Raw genomic sequence first — 23,141 nt, 5'->3', positions numbered from 1 at the left:
CCTTATCCCTCGACCACGGAGGCCGGTTCTGTTTCATGTTTCGTTTAAAGCCCAGCTACACTACTCGCGAAGTTGATCGAAGTTGACCTAATACGATAGTGTGGGCACGAACTTCGCTTCGCTTCGGGCATCTTCGCTTCGCTTGGCCCGACTTCCGATTGTTGTCGGTAAATGCGCCCGAGTCAAAGGACTCGAAGTTCGAACACGAAGTGTCTGCCCACACTACTCGGTTCACTTCAGTTCGCTTCGAGACGTCGTGTTTGGTGGTTGTGCGTGCGCAGAGTCATAGTGACTATACGTAATAAAATATGGCTTCTACACTGTGGTCACAGGACCTAATTTTTTTGTTTCTAGAAACACTCCAATCCGAGGCGGTTATTTGGGACCCAATTGAAAGGGACTATAAAGATAACTAACTAACCATCACGCCGTTTCCCCGCAGGGGTAGGCAGAGAGGACGGACCGCCAAACAACTCGGTCTTGGCACACACTCCTTGCCTCATTCACATTCATACATCGTCTCATACATACTCTTCTATTATTCTGACTCTTGACATGGCCCGACTCGAGTATCTGATTCACTTGATCGTGCCATGTCTTCCTCGGGCGTCCCCGACTTCTGCTACCATTCACATTTGCATCATATATCCTCCTTTTTTTATATTTTTTTTATAGTGAATACCTCACAAGAGTCCCAACTGCTCCCGTCTGGAGCCAGTGAGACTATGGTATCCCCAATTGGGGGATGTTGTGAGGCTGAAGGTAAGTGGGGAAGGGAAAGAGGAAGGTGGGGAAGTACCTGGCTATTCAGATCTAGTCACTAAACACGGCTAAAGCCATTTGGAGCAACGTTTCAATTCTGAATGGTGGTCTTACACCAGGGCGATACTGATAGTATCTTCCACTCTGGAACGTGCCGCAAATATACTATATATTATTTTAATTAATTAATTGTGAAATAACACAAATTAATCAAATAAAATTTATTTGCGCACGCCGGGTTCGAACCCGCGACCTTCGGAATGGCAGTCCAATGCGTTACCACTGGACTATGCCGGCCGTCACACTCCTATCTTCGCTCATTCGCTCTACATGCCCAAACCATCTAAGCGTCCCTTACTTAATCTTACTCATTACAGTCATTACGCTTACATCAGCCTTGCACTCTTTGCGGATCTCCACATTCCTCACACGATCAAACATGGTTTTACCACATATACGCCCTTGAGGTGATTTTTCACAAAAACGGCGCTTTACAAATTATCCAATTATTATTATTATTATTATTATACGCCTCAGGGATCTCATTTCAACAGCATTTAATCTACTTTCATCCTTTATTTGCCACTTGAACGTCCATGTTGCCTAGTGCACGGACTCCGAGAGACTGAGCTACTCGCGAAGTTGCACGAGTGTGTGGGCACGCACTTCGGACTTCGGCTAACTTCGTCGAGGACTTCGTCGAAGCGCCGAAGCGAGTAGTGTAGCGGCCGCTTTTGTCAATGTAAATAATTATTATTGATTAAATAATATTTCTATAACGTATATTTGTGGATTAGCTTTTAGTAAATTTCTTAAACATCGGAAAACATGTTCATGCACCTACATTTACCTAGATAATTTAATAATACTGACGAAATGGGAAAATATTTGCATTTTTATGCATAACACGTGTTTCGACATGCGCATTTTACTAAAAGTTAAACAGGAAACCTATAAATTTATTAGTTAAGGGCCTGTAATCCCGTTTTTAACCGTATTACCAATCAGTGACTTTACCCTGTGCCTGACTTTAGCGAACTTTACTTTTCTGCGCAGGGTCGGGGATGTCATAGTTCATTCAAAGAATTCTCGAACCCTCCCGGTGCGAAACATGTCACGTGTTTTTTCCAGCTCGTCAAAATGATAAAAAGATTTCGTTTTGTTTTTTTTTTTCTTTAATTTCATTTTTACTTACTATACGCCCGTTGGTTTTTTACAGACATAATACAGAATACAGATAAAATAATGACGAAATGTAATACCTAATTAATAATTAACACAGAGTAATTAACACCTTAAAGTCTCGCAAAAAATTATTATAAAAGTAATACTTAAAAAAAACTCTACTTTCCCAACAAAATTGCTTTTTAAATTGTTTCCAGTACCAAATATTGATGATATATTTAAGCAAACTTCCATTATAAAAATGTGTAAAGAAAAAAATAACACAGAATATCAAGAATTTTACAAACTCATGAGAAATGGAAATCAATTTATTACGCCAATCTTTAAAACAACTCAAATGCAAAACCATTATATTTACCAAGCCATAAGAAACTACAATAATCTCCCTTCCGAATTGCGCTGTATTACGAACTAACAAGAACAAATAAATAAAATCAAACTTTTTTTCCAAAAAAACTTATATTAAACAAAAATAAATATATATATATATATATATATTATTATTATAATATATATTATTATATTATTATTATTATATCTCATTATGAATTATGAATCTAAGTAAGAATCGTGGCTCCCTTATCAGGCACAAGAGCTCCTCTTTTCTGATAAGGTATACATGACCAATTATGAACCTTAATATTATATTTTGCAAAATATATATGTATTAATGTAACCCATATGATGTATATTAAAATAATAAAAAAATAAAAAATATATAAAAAATAAAAAAATAAAAAAAATTGACAGTCCTGCCATCGTTGCCACTATTATGTGTCGACTAGGAATACAAGACAAAATATAACATTCTTCTGCAATACATACACGACCAACTATCAGACACATTCACTGACCAATAGGATGCATGACCTGGGCAACAAGTATGGGGGTGCTGTTGATTTATTTATTGACTGCATATATAGAATTAAGCATAATCTATACCAACACTTTGTCGAATCCTACAAATTAGAGTAGCATTGGTAAATTAGTTTTAATGTTTTGTCTTATATTTAATGTTATAATATCTTTTTTAAATTATTTCTTAATATTTTCTCATTATACTTGTTATCACAATTTTACAATTGTGTATTTTGTACCTACTTTATAATGGATTACATCTATTTATTATCAGTATCTTTTGTATAATACAGATATTCTCCTATGTACACTGCATCATATATCACTTTTATGTAAAATCCTTTATAGGCGTATATATATATATATAAATAAATAAATATAATAAATATCATTAAATACAATAAATACTTTGCATGTTCATTTTGTAGTTACATTGTCGTAGAATTTGCATAAAGGAGTACAACAAGTTTACAATTACATTTGTATATTTTATACTATACATTCACATAAACGAGAAAAATAGAAAGAAATATTTTTAATTTATCCGACCTCGACTAACTTCATTTTGCACATTCAGAGTGTTAATGTTTGGTTTATAAAGGTTTACATTCCACCAAGTGAATCAGTTCTATTTGGAAGTCATAAAACGTATTAAAGCGAACTTATATTGGAACATTGTTGAGCTAAATATATCTACAACATTAGATATATTATTACCGAGTATATGTTTACCAAATTTAGGATTTGTCTCATAGGCTCGTAATACTGAGACGTTGTAGAAGAATTACAAAATAGTATGGTAGGTACTGTCTTGTAATTGTTCTGCCAGGAACATTAAATGTAACAACTCAGGGATTCAATAAAGAAGTAATAATTTTAAACCAACACATTAAATCGCAAACAATTTTGGTTCCGATAATTTTTATAAATTTAATGAGTAAAAAAGGTAGCCGTAAATTAGGCATTCGCTAGGAATACCTACTCTAAAATTTACATATCTTAAGAATTTATTTTGGATTCTTTCAATAGTGTTCGAATAAAATTCATAATTTGGAGAACAAGCTGTGGAATTAATGTTATTGATTCAATGGTGTTTGAATGAACTTCATAATTTGGAGAACAAACTGTGGAATTAATGTTATTAATTCAATGGTGTGTGAATGAACTTCATAATTTGGAGACCAAACTGTGGAATTAATGTTATTGATTCAATGGTGTTTGAATGAACTTCATAATTTGGAGAACAAACTGTGGAATTAATGTTATTAATTCAATGGTGTGTGAATGAACTTCATAATTTGGAGACCAAACTGTGGAATTAATGTTATTGATTCAATGGTGTGTGAATGAACTTCATAATTTGGAGACCAAACTGTGGAATTAATGTTATTGATTCAATGGTGTGTGAATGAACTTCATAATTTAGAGACCAAATTGTGGAATTAATGTTATTGATTCAATGGTGTGTGAATGAACTTCATAATTTGGAGAACAAACTGTGGAATTAATGTTAAATTATGATTAAATTATATTTATTGTGGAATTATGTTAGGGCAAGTCTATTGACTATCTATGTTTCCAACCTAAAACATACAAAAGTCTCATGAAATGTAATGACATTGCCCTAACATAATTCCAACGACTTCATTAAGTCGTTTCTGGTTGGTGTTATGATGTTAATTCTCCTAATAAGAGTCATCGTGAGTTAAATTGAAAAGTGTAAAATTGAAGTTAGTCACAATGAGCTAGTTACTATTTTAAAAGATAGGCTCCTTATCGGGGACTGATAAGTTATCTCTTCCTCTATAAACGAGATCGTTGGCAAGCTAATGGTGGAGATAGTGCAAACAGAATATTATCATTAAAGATGTGCGACAACTACAAGACGACATTAATGTCGCCAATTCAAATTAATTATGCAAATTGGCGACATGCCGCCCCGGCAACCATTCCTATAACACAACTCCACAAATATTGCTAAAAAATTCCGAGTTCTAAAAAGTGATCAATATAGTATTTTCACCTACTCTACTGCAACTCATTCCCTTCAATATCCCCTCGCACAGACTCAGAAATAATGAACTGCTCTTCCTCAACCATCATTCGACAAATTATGGATATTATTCACCATTGTCCAGAATGTGTAGACTGGTCAACTCAAGTCAAATCCTTAACTTTTTTGGGATAAGTCTGAATGGTTTTTGCCAGTCGCTAAACAAGTGACGGAATATTATAAGTGTCCTGTGGTCCTGACCCACAGCGTAGTCTTGACTTGATTCGACTTGTCACTTTATTTTCTTATATTATATCTGCCTTACGTCTTTGCTTTCATGTACCTTTGTCTACTCCTGTATTTTTCATTTTACTGTATTTGGGTTATTATTTTGTAATTTGGACGATGTCCGAAATAAATAAATAGAAAAGCTGTATTTTGGAAACTATTGGGTCTACAGAGACAGCTCAAATTGTAGCAAATTTAGTCTAGGTACTTTGAAAACGTACAAGATGGCCATAATCTAAAACTAGTCCTTCAGGGTTAAAATCTCCAAAAACTGAAGAAAGGTAGAAAATTTTGTGGTTTTTTTTATTTTTGACATTGCGTTCGGTGTTCGAGGTTGGAAACATGAACTAGCAGATCTGACGCAAGGTAACTTGCAAGGTAGTTTGTATATTTAGTAATTACCGGATGATGTGTGTAATATATAGGTGTGTGGGTAAATATGTTTGAATGTGTGTGTGTATATATATATGTGCATTGAACAGTTTATATCATTGAAATGATGCTCCTTTTAAATTTAGGCCGTGAGTCCGAAAAAAATGGCGATGCTTAAACCAAAATCATTTAAAGTTTGAATAGCACGATTAATTGGCGAATTAGATGCTGCAAGCGTGTGGAATAGCGCTGTATGTTGTGTATATGTCAAAAATATGTTGAAATTAATTAGTGACAGAAGTTCGGTACGGTCAATGTTATTGTTTAAAATTGTATGTATTTATTTATTTATACGCCCATTGGGCTTTTACATACAAAGTTAATAAAAAAATAATATTCTGAAGATTGCAAGTTCACAAAAGTAATAGTAAAAATACATATAACCATATCCATTTGACATATTATAACAGCAAGTAAATAGTACAAAAATAAGAATAAGAATATTCCTACTCCTAAGTAATACAGACTTAAATTAGTTAATAAGAAATGTAAGGTTTATATGTAAATGCTAGGTAGTGGCAGCAGTAACATGATACAATACGACACATAGTGTATGAGGCCTTTGAGTTAGAAAGCCAACGAAATAATTATTATTGGCAGTATTGTTAACAATAACAAATATACTGCGTTTGACTGGTTGTAGTGGCCTGCTAAATCGAGGGCGATCGGTCAGCCATTTTACATAGATTATATAAAAAAATATTGTGCAGATTATAAATATAGAATAGTAAAGCAATAATATAACATTCACCATTAGACATATAAAACCAAGCAAAAAGCAAATCTAAACATGATAGTTTGTAGGTGTACGGGACGGCACTGTAGTCGCCGGCCGCACAGACGATATAGCGGGAGTGGCCGGCTGGCCGCTTCGACGCCTTGGAAGGGAAGGTCGGGAAAAGGTAGGGAGAATGTTGAAAAAATGGAAAAAATGGGGAAAAATATGGGGAAAATGCAAAAATGGGGGAAAATGTGGTAAAAAATGGGGAAAAATTACGAAAGGGAAAAATGGGGAAAATGTGGGGAAAAATGGGGAAAATATAGGGAAAAGGGAGAAATGGGGAAAATGTGGGAGAAAGGTATAAGGCAGGGGGGAGGAAGGTAGGGGGGAACCTGCGCCCTGACTAGGGACGCTTCGACTATATTGACAGTTTCTTCTTGATGAACACCAGGGAGCCGGGAGAAAGAAGAAGGCCAGGTTGCAGTGAAGGTCCAGGGCAGAAGAGGCTTGAAGAAGGCAGTCAGGGCAGTCCAGGAGAGATGTTGATGGTCCGATCGTTGCTGGCTCTCTGCCGAATTGCACAAGTTGTCCGCCTTTTAAAGGACCAACGGGCCTAGCTCTCCCTTTGTTAGCGACAAATTCCGAGAATTATTTTTGGGTTCCCGGAATTTGTCACAGGAGAGAGCGCCGTTGTTGCGTAACTTGGAAGGGGACGATTTTGACTAGGTCCCTGACTGTTCTTCAACCCACTTTGCCCGGCTCATTTTTATTCAGATACATTTTGTGAGTTTGCACATATTACAGAGAGAAAATATATTTTACAAGGCAGCTTTGCACAATATTTAATTTTGTGCAAACGGCAAGTTTTGTAAAGGAAACTGCGTTTGCACAATTTCAAATTTTCATGCAATTTTAATTAAAGGGAGTTGGTATTTAAAAGGGGAAGATTTGCACAATATTCAATTTTGTGCAAACGGCAAGTTTTGTAAAGGAAACTGCGTTTGCACAATTTCAAATTTCATGCAAATCTTCCATGTTTTGTACAGATGATAGGTATTTAATTTATAAGAGGGTGTTGGGGGGTCAAGCCTTTGTTTTTTGTCTATAATGATGACTGCTTGACCCCGTGGTTTTATTTATTAATCAGCAGACAAGATTTATAGTTTTACACAAGTGCAGATAAGATTACAGATTTTTAGAGAGAGTTTGTTGCATAAATTCGAAGACGCGCAGAGGTGAGTTTGTAAAGGAAACTGCCTCTGCGTAAATTCAAATTTATGCAAATTAATATAAAGTCGGTGTACACGTCCGGTACAATTCTCCCCCCGGTGCAGTCACGGCTGCGCCTAGCGGTCCGGACGTGTAGGTCGGCGGCGTCCTCGACGTCCGGTTCCCCTGGGCCGCTGGGGGTTGTGGCTCCCATGCGGCATCCGTGGTCCGGGTGCTGTAGAGGGCGGCGCTGGTGCTGGTGCCGGTGCGGGCGCTGGTGCAGGTGCGGGGAGGATGAGGGCGAGTTTTACAGCCGGGCGGGTGTACGTCCCTGTGGCTGTTTGGACCCGGGCTGTCCTCACTTGGCCGTTGGCAGCTGGGATGGCTTCGATTTGGGGTGAGGGGCTCTTCGTCCCGCGGGCTGACAGAGACATGAGTCAGTGGCCGATTGTTGACCACAAACTCAGCCTCTGCCAATGCTGTGCGCAGGGTTTCCTCCCTTGGCGCCCTCTCCGTTAAGGTGGCGCTCAGGGCTCGTTTTACCGAGCGCACCAACCTTTCCCAGGCTCCCCCCATGTGGGGACTGAGGGGTTTTTTGCTGGCGATGAAGGTGGTTTTTAGGGTTCCCTGCACTTTCTCCACGAAGCAAGCGATGGCACAGCAAGCTTGCTCCGAGTAGTCGCAGAAGAGGTGCAGGGTCACGCTGCTAGTCCTCTGTCGGAGCGACCGTCGTGGGATGGAGACGCTGCTTTCTTGGAGCAGGCTCATCCAGTCCCTCCAGCGTTCAGCGTGCTCCGAGGTGTCGCAGAAGAGGTGCAGGGTCACGCTGCTTGTCCTCTGTCGGAGCGACCGTCGTGGGATGGAGACGCTGCTTTCTTGGAGCAGGCTCATCCAGTCCCTCCAGCGTTCAGCGTGCTCCGAGGTGTCGCAGAAGAGGTGCAGGGTCACGCTGCTTGTCCTCTGTCGGAGCGACCGTCGTGGGATGGAGACGCTGCTTTCCTGGAGCAGGCTCATCCAGTCCCTCCAGCGTTCGGTGTGCTCCCGTGGATCTTCAGAGAAGGGAGGCAGGTCCTTGGCCATTGATTGTCTGGCAATAAGGGCCACCGTTCGTAGATCGTCCTTGATTGGTGGACGGGGGCTGTCCTGGGCCCTTGAAGCTCTGATGGCTTTTGTCAGGGCGGAGGTTGGCTGAGGCATGTGACTGCCATCATGCTGAACCCAGGCTCTGGTATGTTGGGCCGTATCATCCGCCGTAGGTTGGGGCGGGAATATCGGCATGGAGCTGGTACTGGCTGTGGGCTGGCCATCTGGCCGTGCCGGCACGCCATACTCCTTTTCGTGCAGTGGTACGGGCGGCACATGTCCAGATGGTCCAGATGGTCCAGGCTGTCTCCATGTCATGTCCCACTGCTCCAGCAGTCCGGCAGGTGATCTCTGCATCGGCGCTGGGTACCCCGGGTGGGGCAGAGGTACGGGCAGCACAGGGCCATGAGGTCCAGGCTGCATCAGTACTGGGCATCCCTGAATGGTCCAGGGTGCTGGTTGCGCAGGGCCTGCTGGCTCTTGCTGCGTATGTGATGCGTACCTCTGGTCCACCAGAGGTACAGGTCCAGCTGGCACTTCGCGTACGGCTTGCCTCTGTTCGATCAGAGGGGCGGGCGGTACGGGGCCAGAGGGTCCAGGCTGCATCAGGTTTGGGCATCCCTGAATGGCCCAGGGTGCTGGTTGCGCAGGGCCTGTTGGCTCTTGCTGCGCATGTGATGCGTACCTCTGGTCCACCAGAGGTACAGGTCCAGCTCGTACGGCTTGCCTCTGTTCTATCAGAGGGGCGGGCGGTACGGGGCCAGATGGTCCAGGCTGCATTAGGTTTGGGCATCCTGCATTGGGCCAGGGTGAAAAGGGCCACCAGGGTAGGCGGCAGGATGCGCACCCGGGGCCGCACCAATGTAGGCGGCAGGATGAGCACCAGGGGGCGCGCCAGGGTGCTCGCCAAGGCTCGCACCAGGATGCGCAGCAGCAGGCGCAGCAAGGGGTCCGCCAGGGCGCTCAGCAGGGTAGGCGGCGGGATGCGCACCAGGGGGCGCGCCAGGGTGCTCGCCAGGGCAGGCGCCAGGATGCGCAGCAGCGGGCGCAGCAGGGGGCCCACCAGGGTGCACGGCAGGGTAGACAATAGGATGCGCTGCAGCGGGCGCAGCAGGGGGCCCGCCCCCAGGGCAGGCGCCAGGATGCGCAGCAGCGGGCGCAGCAGGGGGCCCGCCAGGGTGCACGGCAGGGTAGGCGGCGGGATGAGCACCAGGGGGCGTGCCAGGGAGCTCGCCAGGGCAGGCACCAGGATGTGCAGCAGCGGGCGCAGCAGGGGGTCCGCCAGGGCGCTCAGCAGGGTAGGCAGCGGGATGCGCACCAGGGGGCGCGCCGGGGTGCTCGCTAGGGCAGGCGCCAGGATGCGCAGCAGCGGGCGCAGCAGGGGGCCCGCAAGGGTGCTCAGCAGGGTAGGCGCCAGGATGCGCAGCAGCGGGCGCAGCAGGGGGCCCGCTAGGGTAGGCGGCAGGGTGTGCACCAGGGGCCGCACCAGGGTAGGCGGCAGGGTGCGCACCAGGGGCCGCACCAGGGTAGGCGGCAGGATATGCACCAGGGGCCGCACCAGGGTAGGCGGCAGGGTGCGCACCAGGAGCCGCACCAGGGTAGGCGGCAGGGTAGGCGGCGGGATGCGCACCAGGGGGCGCGCCAGGGTACTCGCCAGGAGAGGCGCCAGGATACGCAGCAGCGGGCGCAGCAGGGGGTCCGCCAGGGCGCTCGGCAGGGTAGGCGGCGAGATGCGTACCAGGGGGCGCGCCAGGGTGCTCGCCAGGGCAGGCGCCAGGATGCGCAGCAGCGGGCGCAGCAGCGGGCGCAGCAGGGGGCCCGCCACGGTAGGCGGCAGGGTAGGCGGCGGGATGCGCACCAGGGGGCGCGCCAGGGTACTCGCCAGGAGAGGCGCCAGGATACGCAGCAGCGGGCGCAGCAGGGGGTCCGCCAGGGCGCTCGGCAGGGTAGGCGGCGAGATGCGTACCAGGGGGCGCGCCAGGGTGCTCGCCAGGGCAGGCGCCAGGATGCGCAGCAGCGGGCGCAGCAGCGGGCGCAGCAGGGGGCCCGCCACGGTAGGCGGCAGGGTAGGCGGCGGGATGCGCACCAGGGGGCGCGCCAGGGTGCTCGCCAGGGCAGGCGCCAGGATGCGCAGCAGCGGGCCCGCCAGGGTAGGCGGCAGGATGCGCACCAGGGGGCGCACCAGGGTAGGCGGCAGGGTGCGCACCAGGGACCGCACCAGGGTAGGCGGCAGGGTGCGCACCAGGGGCTGCACCAGGGTAGGCGGCAGGGTGCGCACCAGGGGCTGCACCAGGGTAGGCGGCAGGAGGGGCGCCAGGGGCCGCACCAGGGTAGGCAGCAGGAGGCGCACCAGGGGGCGCGCCAGGGTGCTCGCCAGGGTGCTCGCCAGGGTAGGCGGCAGGGTGCGCACCAGGGGCTGCACCAGGGTAGGCGGCAGGGTGCGCACCAGGGGGTGCACCAGGGTAGGCGGCAGGAGGGGCGCTAGGGGCCGCACCAGGGTAGGCAGCAGGATGCGCACCAGGGGCCGCACCAGGGTAGGCGGTAGGATGCGCACCAGGGGCCGCATCATGGTAGGCGCCCAGGTGGGTGCCAGGGGGGTCCGCCCCTGGCAGGTACTGCGTCGCGGTGGGCAGGGGTGCGAGCAGCACAGCGACCGCACCAGGGTAGGCGCCCAGGTGGGTGCCAGGGGGGTCCATCCCTAGCAGGTACTGCGTCGCGGTGGGGAAGGCTGCGAGTAGCACAGCGAGCTGCCTGCTCATTGTCCGGTTCGCCTTCCGGAGCTGCCTGACCGTGTCCTCTGTTGTGGTTGAATCCTCCTCTGCATCGGAGGACGGTGCGCTGTCAGGGCCGGCAAAGTGAGTGTCAGCAGGGCTGGCAGCGCGTGGGGCGGCAGGTCCGGCAGGGTCAGGGCCGGCAGGGCCGGCAGGGTGAGGGCCGGTCGGGTGAGGGCCGGCAGGGCCGGCGGGGTGAGGGCCTGTCACCAGCTCCACGTCGGGTTGTGAATCTGGGGTGGAGGCTGACGCCTCGCGGCCACTCCGCAGGGACGGCATCTTGGGACGTCACTGCAAGGCGTGAAGGAGTGAAGGCGTGAAGAGGCGATCGCGGCTCGAAGGACCATGTACGGGACGGCACTGTAGTCGCCGGCCGCACAGACGATATAGCGGGAGTGGCCGGCTGGCCGCTTCGACGCCTTGGAAGGGAAGGTCGGGAAAAGGTAGGGAGAATGTTGAAAAAATGGAAAAAATGGGGAAAAATATGGGGAAAATGCAAAAATGGGGAAAAATGTGGTAAAAAATGGGGAAAAATTACGAAAGGGAAAAATGGGGAAAATGTGGGGAAAATGGGGAAAATATAGGGAAAAGGGAGAAATGGGGAAAATGTGGGAGAAAGGTATAAGGCAGGGGGGAGGAAGGTAGGGGGGAACCTGCGCCCTGACTAGGGACGCTTCGACTATTGTGACAGTTTCTTCTTGATGAACACCAGGGAGCCGGGAGAAAGAAGAAGGCCAGGTTGCAGTGAAGGTCCAGGGCAGAAGAGGCTTGAAGAAGGCAGTCAGGGCAGTCCAGGAGAGATGTTGATGGTCCGATCGTTGCTGGCTCTCTGCCGAATTGCACAAGTTGTCCGCCTTTTAAAGGACCAACGGGCCTAGCTCTCCCTTTGTTAGCGACAAATTCCGAGAATTATTTTTGGGTTCCCGGAATTTGTCACAGGAGAGAGCGCCGTTGTTGCGTAACTTGGAAGGGGACGATTTTGACTAGGTCCCTGACTGTTCTTCAACCCACTTTGCCCGGCTCATTTTTATTCAGATACATTTTGTGAGTTTGCACATATTACAGAGAGAAAATATATTTTACAAGGCAGCTTTGCACAATATTTAATTTTGTGCAAACGGCAAGTTTTGTAAAGGAAACTGCGTTTGCACAATTTCAAATTTTCATGCAATTTTAATTAAAGGGAGTTGGTATTTAAAAGGGGAAGATTTGCACAATATTCAATTTTGTGCAAACGGCAAGTTTTGTAAAGGAAACTGCGTTTGCACAATTTCAAATTTCATGCAAATCTTCCATGTTTTGTACAGATGATAGGTATTTAATTTATAAGAGGGTGTTGGGGGGTCAAGCCTTTGTTTTTTGTCTATAATGATGACTGCTTGACCCCGTGGTTTTATTTATTAATCAGCAGACAAGATTTATAGTTTTACACAAGTGCAGATAAGATTACAGATTTTTAGAGAGAGTTTGTTGCATAAATTCGAAGACGCGCAGAGGTGAGTTTGTAAAGGAAACTGCCTCTGCGTAAATTCAAATTTATGCAAATTAATATAAAGTCGGTGTACACGTCCGGTACAGTAGGTATAAGCCTGTTTTGTCGATCTTGAGGAAATAATTCAATAAGAGGTGCAATAGCTAGATGTTTATTGTTTTATTTTAAAAGTTCTAATATTTTGGTTTTAAATTTGGAAACCGATTGGAAATGATAGACATCGATTGAACTATATTTGTTATAACTATAAGTGTATGAAGCCTTTGAATTGGAGAGTTTACGAAGTAATTATTGGCAGATTTGGTAACAAAATATAGAGCATTTAAACGGGTATCACGAGTAGGTATACGCAAATTAATTAAGCTCGTTAAATCGAAATAAACGTACATTTAAACGCTCGTTAAATAAACATACATTTGGTAAAACAGACTGCATTACAGGGTGTCTTGTAATTCGTGCTCCGGTATTTTGAAATGAGAGGTTCTGTAGAGTGTATGTCTTGTTTGAAGTAGAAATGTTTGGCGGTAGTCCCGCCGCTCTGCGTTGTTTGCTCCCGGCTTTGAACTAACAGAGGGCCGCATTGGCGTGGCTAGATTTGGCTAGTCACATGGTACACTACATTATTACATAATGTGTATTCATGATTACTTCATAGAGAAACTTCTGCTAGAGTTGGTGAACTCAGCATTATCTCATATCTCATAAACAGCGACAATAACACTCCACTTTTCGTAAGGGCGGAAAAAAATAACATGATATGCCATGAGTCTTGTTGTAGGAGGGAGGAAATACAGACGCCGGAAAATCGTTTCACAGCCGAGTTGTTGAACTCAAGAACGAATCGTAGAAACGACCCGTTCTCATGTGACAAATGTCAACCGTGTACATATGTTTCCCTACTATGCACCTTCAATTCTTCTTCATTGGAGCATCTTCAATTGTAATACCGCTAGAACAGGGACAGCATACCTACCTGACGCCTGAATGCAATCCATTTGTTACGATAGGGGAATCTATCATACGGGCTTCAGACCAGAGGTGGCTGAATTCTCGAAAAAATTGATTTTTTAAACATTTCAAAACTATTTATTCATATTTATATTGCATATGTTCGGGTGGAAAAAAATTTATTCCTCTTAATTAAATAATTAAATTACCACCATCTTTGAAAGTGCAATTATAACAAACTAATATTGGGATGTCATAAAAATATAGGTTACTAACTTAAGATATATATATGGTGGTAGTAGGAGATTTTCAAAAATTGTTGGGTTATTCGTAACCTGGGAATGTTTGTCTTTTTTAAAAAAAAAAAAAAAAAAAATGAGATGGTGACCGGATAACTCATCAAAATGACAATTCAACACACCTATAAAAGTGCTATAAAGTTATGAAAAGTGATGGAACAAAAGCTAGGTTAAATAGGTCACATATATGTAACTATTTAACCAAAGACAAAAACCAAATTTCTAATGAAGCACTTATGAACATGTTAAATAGCAAAGATAAAATTTGAAACATCTGTAAATAGCATAGCAAAAATGACCTCTTAGGTTACCTGTATAACATTTTGAACTTGTGAAAAAGGATTAAAAAATTGTAGAGGTTGTGGCAGAATATTGACCCGGTTTTGGGGAGGTATTAAAAAAGAACGAATAAACTTATAAAATTAAAACTTTTTTATTTGATCTGTATTTAATAATTATGCAGAGGCAGCTTCATACTTTAAAATTGATTCACTGAGTGTACGGAGGAACCATAAGGATGCACTATTCCTATATAAAATAGTTGACAATAATATTCAATGCCCAGAGTTGCTAAACAAGATTCCATTCAATGTACCTGCGCGTTCAACACGCTCTTGTGTCCTGTTCAGGGTTGATCAAAGCAAAACGAACTCTAAGCAGAATTCTTGCCTGAACAGACTGTGCAATAATTACAATAGCGTATTATCCAAGGTTGATATTTTCAGTTCCGAACTTACCAAATACAAGAGGTCCATAAAATAATATTTCTCTGATGGTTTGTGAATAATGTTTATTGATTATGTCTCTATTGTTTATATCTCTATTATGATTTGATTTATACCTACAACCTCTCGCCATGGCTATAAATGTATTGTTTTGTAAATTTTTCTTTTTATACATATAATCTTTGTTTTGTATAATTTATTTAAATAACTTATTCCATATTATGCTGTCTCAGTTAAAGTCACAAGGAGGAAATCCTTAATTGGTTTTATTTTACTATATAATACTTATGTACAAACTGATTAAATGTAAACTGTCGATTTCCCGAAAATGAATACATAAAATAAATAAATAATCCTATTTTTTTAGCCGAAAACATCAGAAATAGACTACATCAGTGTAATGCTTCTGAAGACCGCCATCTTACTGAAGTGGTATTGAAAACTTATTGAAAAAATGAGTTTATACACAGATCATAATAAAAAAGTTTTAAGTCTCTAAGTTTGTTAGTTTTTGGTACCTCTTCAAAACCGTGTGATTACTTCTGCTCCACTGTATTAATATTATACTTTAGTACTTTAATCCCTCCTTGCACTGCCCTAATAACTAGATACCTAATTTACTTATCTCTTATCTGTAAGTAGTTGTTACCTAGGTGCTTCTAATAATATCTTCAAGTCACATGATTTGTGATCTAATCTAGGTGCTTTTGATATACATACGGACACACATACGGATGTTATGCAAGAAATTGGTTTCGAGGAGTCAGAGGAGGAGGAGGTTATTTCTACAAGTGAGATAAAGGAGATCTTAGGAATGTGGGAGAGAGTTTCACAGTTTGTGGAAAAGAAACACCCAGAAAAAGTTGCAACAGGTCGTGCATCTGATCTTTTTAATGACACTTACCTAACTCATTTCCGGAACATTCTGAGAGGGAGGAAGAAACAAACCTCTTTGGACATGTTTTTTTCTAAACGGCCTACAGGTGAAAGCGAGAAAAATGTTGCGAAAAAGGCAAAGACCAGTAAGGATATCTTATTTATTTATTTACATTCTCTTTTTTGTTTTTGAACAATAAATATTTGTCATTTATAAATACGTTTTTATTATTCAAAACCACGTAACAAAAATAACTGGGGTGACATTTTGGGGGTTGGAACGGATTAATGGTACTCTAATTGGTTTGTATGGGGAAATCTGCATCGATATACGATTAATTAAAGATACGAGCAAGGTTGCGGAACGAATTAAACTCGTATGTCGAGGTACCACTGTATCAATATTTTTATACGACTCGTTCTTGTACTAAACAACTCGACAGTGGAATGAATTACCAGCTATTGTGTTTCATCCCTCCTACAACACGGGTATCTTCAAACCCAAAGTTCTCTACTACCTTTTCTTAAAGATCCTCCATACAAATGGCGCTTGGCGCGAGTAAAATTTTAGCTCCCCTTGTCAAAATCAGGTGACACTCAGATGTGATCGCTGTTATCAATAATAGTTTTATTTCTCTTAATTAAGCACCTTTTTTATGAAAAATAATCTCAAGCAGCACCCTGGCGCTTTATCAATTCGGCGCAAGGAGCAGACTGCTCCAAATTGCGCCCACATTGGGCCGACCCTGCAGACAGCTTCCCCGAGTTCCAATGTTGCATTGTACATTAAGGCGATGCACTACGTCGTGTAATATTTTAAATTGAGCCGCTATCAATAACAACCCTTACGTAGACGGCGATAAGGTTTAAATTCCCGCTTAACACCATCCGCCTGTTTTGATTTATGCAAGAAAAAACATGGCCAAAAAGTGCCTTTTATTTTATTTTGTGGATGTTCAGGCATAAATATTTAATTTTTTTTTCGATCATTTTATAAATAACTTAATTTTCCACATTATATAATAAAATCACAACCGAAAATGGGTTCGTAAGTAGGAGATTTTGAACTTTAAAGCAGTTTTAATAGGCCTTTACATTATTGTTTTCTGGGCTTATAAAAAGACTTATCTAAAAAATACTCGATTATTTTCAACGGTCAAGATGTATTCTACTCGCAGTATTTAATTAAAGCATCTGAAACATTTCTAGGCGACCAAATTTTCAAACCAAAAACACACGATTTTTCATTACTACGTATGGCATCGCCTAACATAAATCTTCTTCCGTCAATTTTATCGTTTTTTTTTTTTTTTAATTTTTATTCCAGATCTCGGGGAGGGTGGTGCAATCCCACGAGCTCCATATTATACATAGAATATAATATATAAAGTAAATATAAAGAAATATTGTAAGATAATACATACACAATAAACGAAAACAAAAGACCTTAATAATATGTAATGCAAAAAAAACATAATGAGATTAAAGTTTTTTTTTTTTTTAAAGAAAAAATCTTTTAAAAATATATATATATATTTTTATCTATGACATCAGGATTTGGCTCCATCGCTTGTAAATAGAATTATTAATTGTATTATTGAAGATTTATATGTATCATCCTGCATTGAACGAGGCTTTCCGTTATAAAGATTTAATTGCAGGAATTCGATTGAAAAAATTGTTTGAGCCTGTACGCAAAAATCTGCTAAAGAAATAAGAATTCATTTTTTTATTACGCGATCGCTGAAAGCGCCTGCCAAATATATTCTACGCAAAACACGTAACTTCAAAGCGAAACTTATCGTGGCACATTTAAAAGCTGGGACTTAAATTATAATTTTATTAAAAGATAGTGTCGTTGGAATTTCCGATCAACTAGTAAGTGATAATAATTTCATATATTACTTATTAATATTATATTTCTACGTTTATATGTACTGAATAAACGAATTTTCAATTTCGCTCGCCTTCACTTGTAGTACCACCTACCTATGTAAATATAGACGGAAGAAACACATCTTTCCATTGTATTAGTACCTATGTCTCCTCCCGTAAACAGACTGGTTCGATTGTAAACTTAATTAAATAATCAATATTACATGCGAAAGGTAGATTACTATATTATTTTAAAATCAAAAATATTCTACAACTTATTCGCTACTATAATACTTTGCTAGATTATATCTGTTGGCAAGTCACCTTTTCTGTATATTTTATCCTGTTTAAATGAAGTGTTTTCTATTATTGTAGCATTCTATGCCTTGAGAAAATTTCAGCTGTATCACATTCAATGTCGTTTTATATACATATTGTTGTGTTCTTCAATTTAATACTAATATTCGCCTATGTATCACTGTGAACTTATAATATAATGTATCACATTACTGTAAAAGCCTTTTATGGCGTTTAATAAATAAATAAATTATCGGTATTTTTTTTTAAATCGTGATATATTTAGCTATTTTGCTTAATATGATATTCCCCTATCTTCTGTTATAACATATTGTGTACTTAATTCTGTTTTCGCACATTACAGCGATAATACTGACTGACTTGTTGATAACGACCTCCGATGACCCTGAATTAATTTTTCAAGTCAGTTGACATTTTTGACTGAGAACCCGAGTCGACTTACATTCGAGGTTAGAAAATTATATCTGTTTTTGGCCAAAACTTGTTTTCAATGCTTTAATATGTGATAAAAAGTCTGTTACGCTTAAATTAGTTTCCTTTTAAACGTAAATGCATAAATAAATTAACTCCACATAAATATTAAAGACATAAAATCAAATTCTGTATTTATTTTACAAAGTAATTGAAGAGCATTTTCAATTGTCTTACTTATCAGAGGAACTATGTTACGTTGCGTGTTATCAAGATTATAATTATAAATTGATATAAAGCATACAGTATTGCTAACATAATAATATTAAAATTCATAGATATAAAGGCATTTTTACGTTCAAGAAAGTTTAATATTCTGAAAAGTTCGAAAGTTTGAAAATACATTTTTAATTATTTTTGCTGTTTTTTATCAGTGCTGCCAGCAATAAAAAAAACTAGGGTTGTTCAACATTTGATCGATATTTGTTGAAAATCGGTACTTTAGGAATGGGTCTTATTTTTGGTTTACAGAAAGCAGTTCTGGTTCTTTTTAAACTTTTTCTCTGAAAATTTATACATTCTGGAATATATATTTACTATGATGCAATTTTTCTAGGATAAAATAAAAATCTTGTCTTTGAGAACATGACTCCAAGTATTGTGGCTCTGGGCAGATCAGCTTGCGGAAGGATTATTGTCAGTTCTCTGCTAAGGCAACAAAACATACATAGCAGGCAGTTCTCTGATGCATCCAAAAATGTTGGATTTATCGGACTTGGAAACATGGGAGGGCACATGGCGATGAATCTCGCTAATAAGGTAACAAATATATATATATCTATATATATATATATATATATGTCGAGAGACCAGTTGGAGAGGTCAAAGGGTCTCCCCAAACCAGACTCCCACGCAGCTGGTGGGCAGGCGCATCCTGAACACACATCACCCGATGAAGCCGGGCACCCCTGCTAAATTACCAAACATAGCGAACCACTTGGAATGACCTACCTAACTTTTTTCATGTTTCAGGGTCAAAAACTATCAGTGTACGACGTTTCCAAAAATGCTATGTCCGCCATTGTAGAAAAGGGTGGGAAATCTTACGACTCCCCTGCTGGTGTTGCTAGTTCTGGCGCTGACTGTATTGTCACAATGCTGCCGAATAATAAAATAGTGTTGGATGTTTACTGCGGTGATAACGGAATTCTTTCAAAGGTATGCAGTAACCTAGAATTTATTTACCCTTTTCCAATCAATCGTAACCTTGAAATTGATTCATTTTTCTTTCAATGTGTGTGGTCGTCATTCTTTTGAGTGATTTTATTTTATATTGCAGGCCAAAAAGGGAGCGTTGTTGATTGACTCCAGTACTGTCGACCCCGGAGTGGCTAGGGAAATAAGCGCGGAAGCCAAACTGAAAGGTTTATCTCTCGTGGACGCCCCAGTGTCTGGTGGTAGGTAAAATGAGTCACTTGATTTACTTCAAATAAAAAAGTTTAAAAAACTTTCTAATTCTTCCAATAAACTCTCTTGCTCTTTCACGTCAGCCGTTTCAATGGGTATGAGCTTTTTCTTATTTTACTCACATCACTGAATCGAGACAACTGCAACCCGAACCGTAGAGAATATAGTGGGGTTCAACATAAATACAATGCGTGTTCGGATGCTAATTGTGTGATTAAGTCAAAAACCCATTTAAAATGAATTCGGTTTATATTCATTTCCTCGAGTTTTGAAACAATAACATTACCACTCTTGTTACAATTAATTCTCGTTTTACACAGGTGTCAACGCAGCCAAGGCCGGCACACTCACCTTTATGGTGGGTGGAGAGCAGGCCGACTTCCTCAGGGCGGAGCCCTACCTCGCCCTCATGGGCGGCAAGGTCATGCACTGCGGGGCGGTCGGCGCGGGCCTCACCGCCAAGATCTGCAACAACATGCTTCTTGCTATCTCCATGATTGGGACGGCAGAGTGCATGAATTTGGGCATCAGGTTGGTAGACTATTTTTAGCAATCAGTAACATTACAAACAGTGATCTAAAGTCTTATATCTATAATTAGTTACAAAGCGACTACCAGAAAAAATGATAATATTATACTTCGTTGCAACCTTTCTCTCTTTCCCAGAAATGACGCATGTTTCTGAAAGGGAGATTGGGAGGGAGCCACCTGCTGTTCAATTTCCATTCAACACCAAAATAAATTAGCATTATTTATGCTTGGGTTTTATCAGGATGTGGTTCAGATTTTTTAAATTATGAATGTGCGAACTTGACCATGTATAAGCCAGTAGTTTTAATAGTAAAGATTGTTCTAATTCTAGTTTCTTACTCACATTTTTTTACATTTAATTTGTATTACAGGGTACACATAAAGATTGATTCATATTTATAAAAAACGATAAACCTTACAAAATTGACTCTTTAGCTCTCGCAAGGAATACTGAAACTTAAATAATAGTATGTTTTCTGATCTCTGTATAACCATTTATGTATTATTTTGCAGACTTGGTCTTGATCCGAAGGTGCTCCTAGGAATTGTCAACAGTTCATCTGGACGATGCTGGTCTTCAGAAGTGTACAATCCTGTTCCAGGTGGGATTATTACATTTTTCCATTAATTATTATTCCATCGAAAATTGTCCTGTACAACGCGGCCCTTGTCCCTATACCTGCATTCGATGCTTATTCACAGTTTATCTCTAGTCCTCCATCACAACACAAGCAACATTTTCGGCTTTCTGTGGTGGTAGTAGGAGATTTTCAAACATTGTTGGGTTATTCGTAACCCGGGAATGTTTGTCTTTCTTTAAAAAAAAAAAAAAAATCTCTGCTTCCTCATCTTTCCAAGATAATTGCTAAATAATATAATATTTAATCACAACTTTTCTTCTTTTCTAGGCCTTCAGGAAAATGTACCCTCGAGCAACCAGTACAATGGTGGTTTTGCATCAAAACTCATGTCGAAGGTAACCCAATCTACTATTAATCATTTATAGCACACTGTTTTTTCGTCACTCAAATATAATATTTTCAAATTAAAATATTGTGAAACCAGTCCATGAAGGATTCTATTTAATTTCAGGAAAAGTGTAAAAGATTTCAGAAGCACATGAAGTACAATATTTGTTTATATATTCCAGGATCTTGGATTAGCTATCAACGTTGCTACTGAATCACAGACTCCAATCCCCCTCGGCGCCCTTTCCCAGCAACTCTACTCAACCATGTTGGGGAAGGGGTATGCAGATAAGGACTTTTCAGCCATCTACGACTTCCTCAAGCAGAAACCTTAAACCATGAGAAAAATTAAAGGGTTATATAATTATATTTTGAAACAAACTAATTTATCTCCTTGGGTAGTTACGTATATTGTAGCTACAATTTCTCAAAAAGTTAAAATAAAGTGCAATTAATGTATTGTTGCGTTATTATTACCAGTCGCAAAAGAGTTATTTGGTTTCGGTCATTGATATTTTTGCATTTTATTCAAGTCGATTATCGATTTTTCCAAAACTTAATATTTGAAAAAATAAAATACTGTAGGTGTGCATTGAAAAAATACTTATTATATATATTTTGGTTTTTGTTTTTTCGTTTCGTTTATGGAAATACAATTCTTACATTTTCATACAAAAAAGAGATTTACATTAGTAGAAGTTACCGTAAGTAATTATCAAAGATAAGGTTATATAAAAAAAAAAAATATAAAACTAAAATGGAAGACATACAAGCAATGCAAAAAAAATAACAAGTTCTAAGCTGTTAGCCCAAGATATTTCTCCTGATACAGGAGAAATGTCTTGTTAAATTATCTGTGCATTGATAAACACCAAATTTTTAAACAGCATATTCAATATAATAAAGGTAAATTCACCCCCTTAATTAACGTATTTAGCCAGATATCATATCTGTTACCAAATAAAATTAAAAAAGGTATATATTATAGCCTCGTACTTTTACATTTAAACTACTTGATTGAAATCTGGGGAAATGCATGTGAAACATAATAAATCAATTGCAGGTAACACAAAACAAAGTAATCAAAAAGCTATTTCATTTCAAGCCTAGAACATCCACAAAAAATTATGTATGGAAACAAAACTATTAACATTAAGAAAATTATATGAATATAATACATGTCTCCTTATATACAAATAAATAATAAAGTCGTACATACAAATACAGAACTCATTAAAACGTTCCAAGCACGCACACACTTTACACGGCAACACGACAAATAATAATAACACTTGGATGGTTTTTATAGCGCCGTTTTTGTCCAAAATCACCTCAAGGGCGCTGTAAGTATAAAATAAATTTCTACAATAATCTATGTTATTACTAATATATGGAGATAATATACAATACAATACTTACCTGGTAGGTCACTTGAGATTAACACTTAATTAACATTAACTCATTGTTTATTAGCGAAATTTAGATACAGGAATAATGACATAATTGGATATAACTGGACTTTCTCTCAGGCTAGCTTTAGACTTGTAAGTTTTTTCGTAAATTTACGACTTCTAGCCAATGGGCGTATTGGATTTTCAAAATGCAATATGCCTATTGGCTAGAAGTCGTAAATTTACGAAAAAACTTACAAGTCTAAAGCTAGCCTCAGGATATGTATATTTAATTTAAGGGGATGACAGCTTAAAAAGGTATGTTTTTAGTTTAGACCTGAATTCTGTTGGACTTGTTATGGATCTTAGTTCTGGAGGGAGTTTATTACATTTACATTAAAATACATTTAAACACCATAAATACTCATTATGGCAAGCAATCCATTGGTTACGAGAGGAGAAACATATATAATTGCCTCCCAGACGAAATTAAAAATGAAAAAAGTGTAGGTACATTTAAAAAAAAATTGTTCAATTT

The 23,141-nt window shown here is 40.8% G+C and overlaps 1 protein-coding gene across 2 annotated transcripts; it reads left to right on the top strand.

Annotated features, from left to right (window-relative positions):
- The first annotated feature begins 17,708 nt into the window (after positions 1-17,708).
- LOC149410881 (putative 3-hydroxyisobutyrate dehydrogenase, mitochondrial) lies at positions 17,709-21,657 on the top strand. Of its 2 annotated transcripts, none has more exons than XM_089648388.1 (9): positions 17,709-17,750; positions 18,179-18,284; positions 18,863-19,065; positions 19,279-19,464; positions 19,586-19,703; positions 20,034-20,244; positions 20,758-20,846; positions 21,153-21,220; positions 21,395-21,657. In XM_089648388.1, the coding sequence occupies exons 3-9, from the start codon at positions 18,892-18,894 to the stop codon at positions 21,545-21,547; spliced, it is 999 nt and encodes a 332-aa protein (XP_089504514.1). In that variant the 5' UTR covers positions 17,709-17,750; positions 18,179-18,284; positions 18,863-18,891; the 3' UTR covers positions 21,548-21,657. The 2 variants fall into 2 exon arrangements, with proteins under 2 accessions (XP_089504514.1, XP_089504515.1); XM_089648389.1 differs by lacking the exon at positions 17,709-17,750 and adding an exon at positions 17,944-18,070.
- Positions 21,658-23,141: the final 1,484 nt, after the last annotated feature.

This window comes from Hesperophylax consimilis, chromosome 27 (assembly GCF_061612785.1).
Source record: "Hesperophylax consimilis isolate HC1 chromosome 27, BYU_Hcon_1.0, whole genome shotgun sequence".
NCBI classification, from domain to species: Eukaryota; Metazoa; Arthropoda; class Insecta; order Trichoptera; family Limnephilidae; genus Hesperophylax; species Hesperophylax consimilis.
This window is presented reverse-complemented; position numbering and strand designations above follow the sequence as displayed.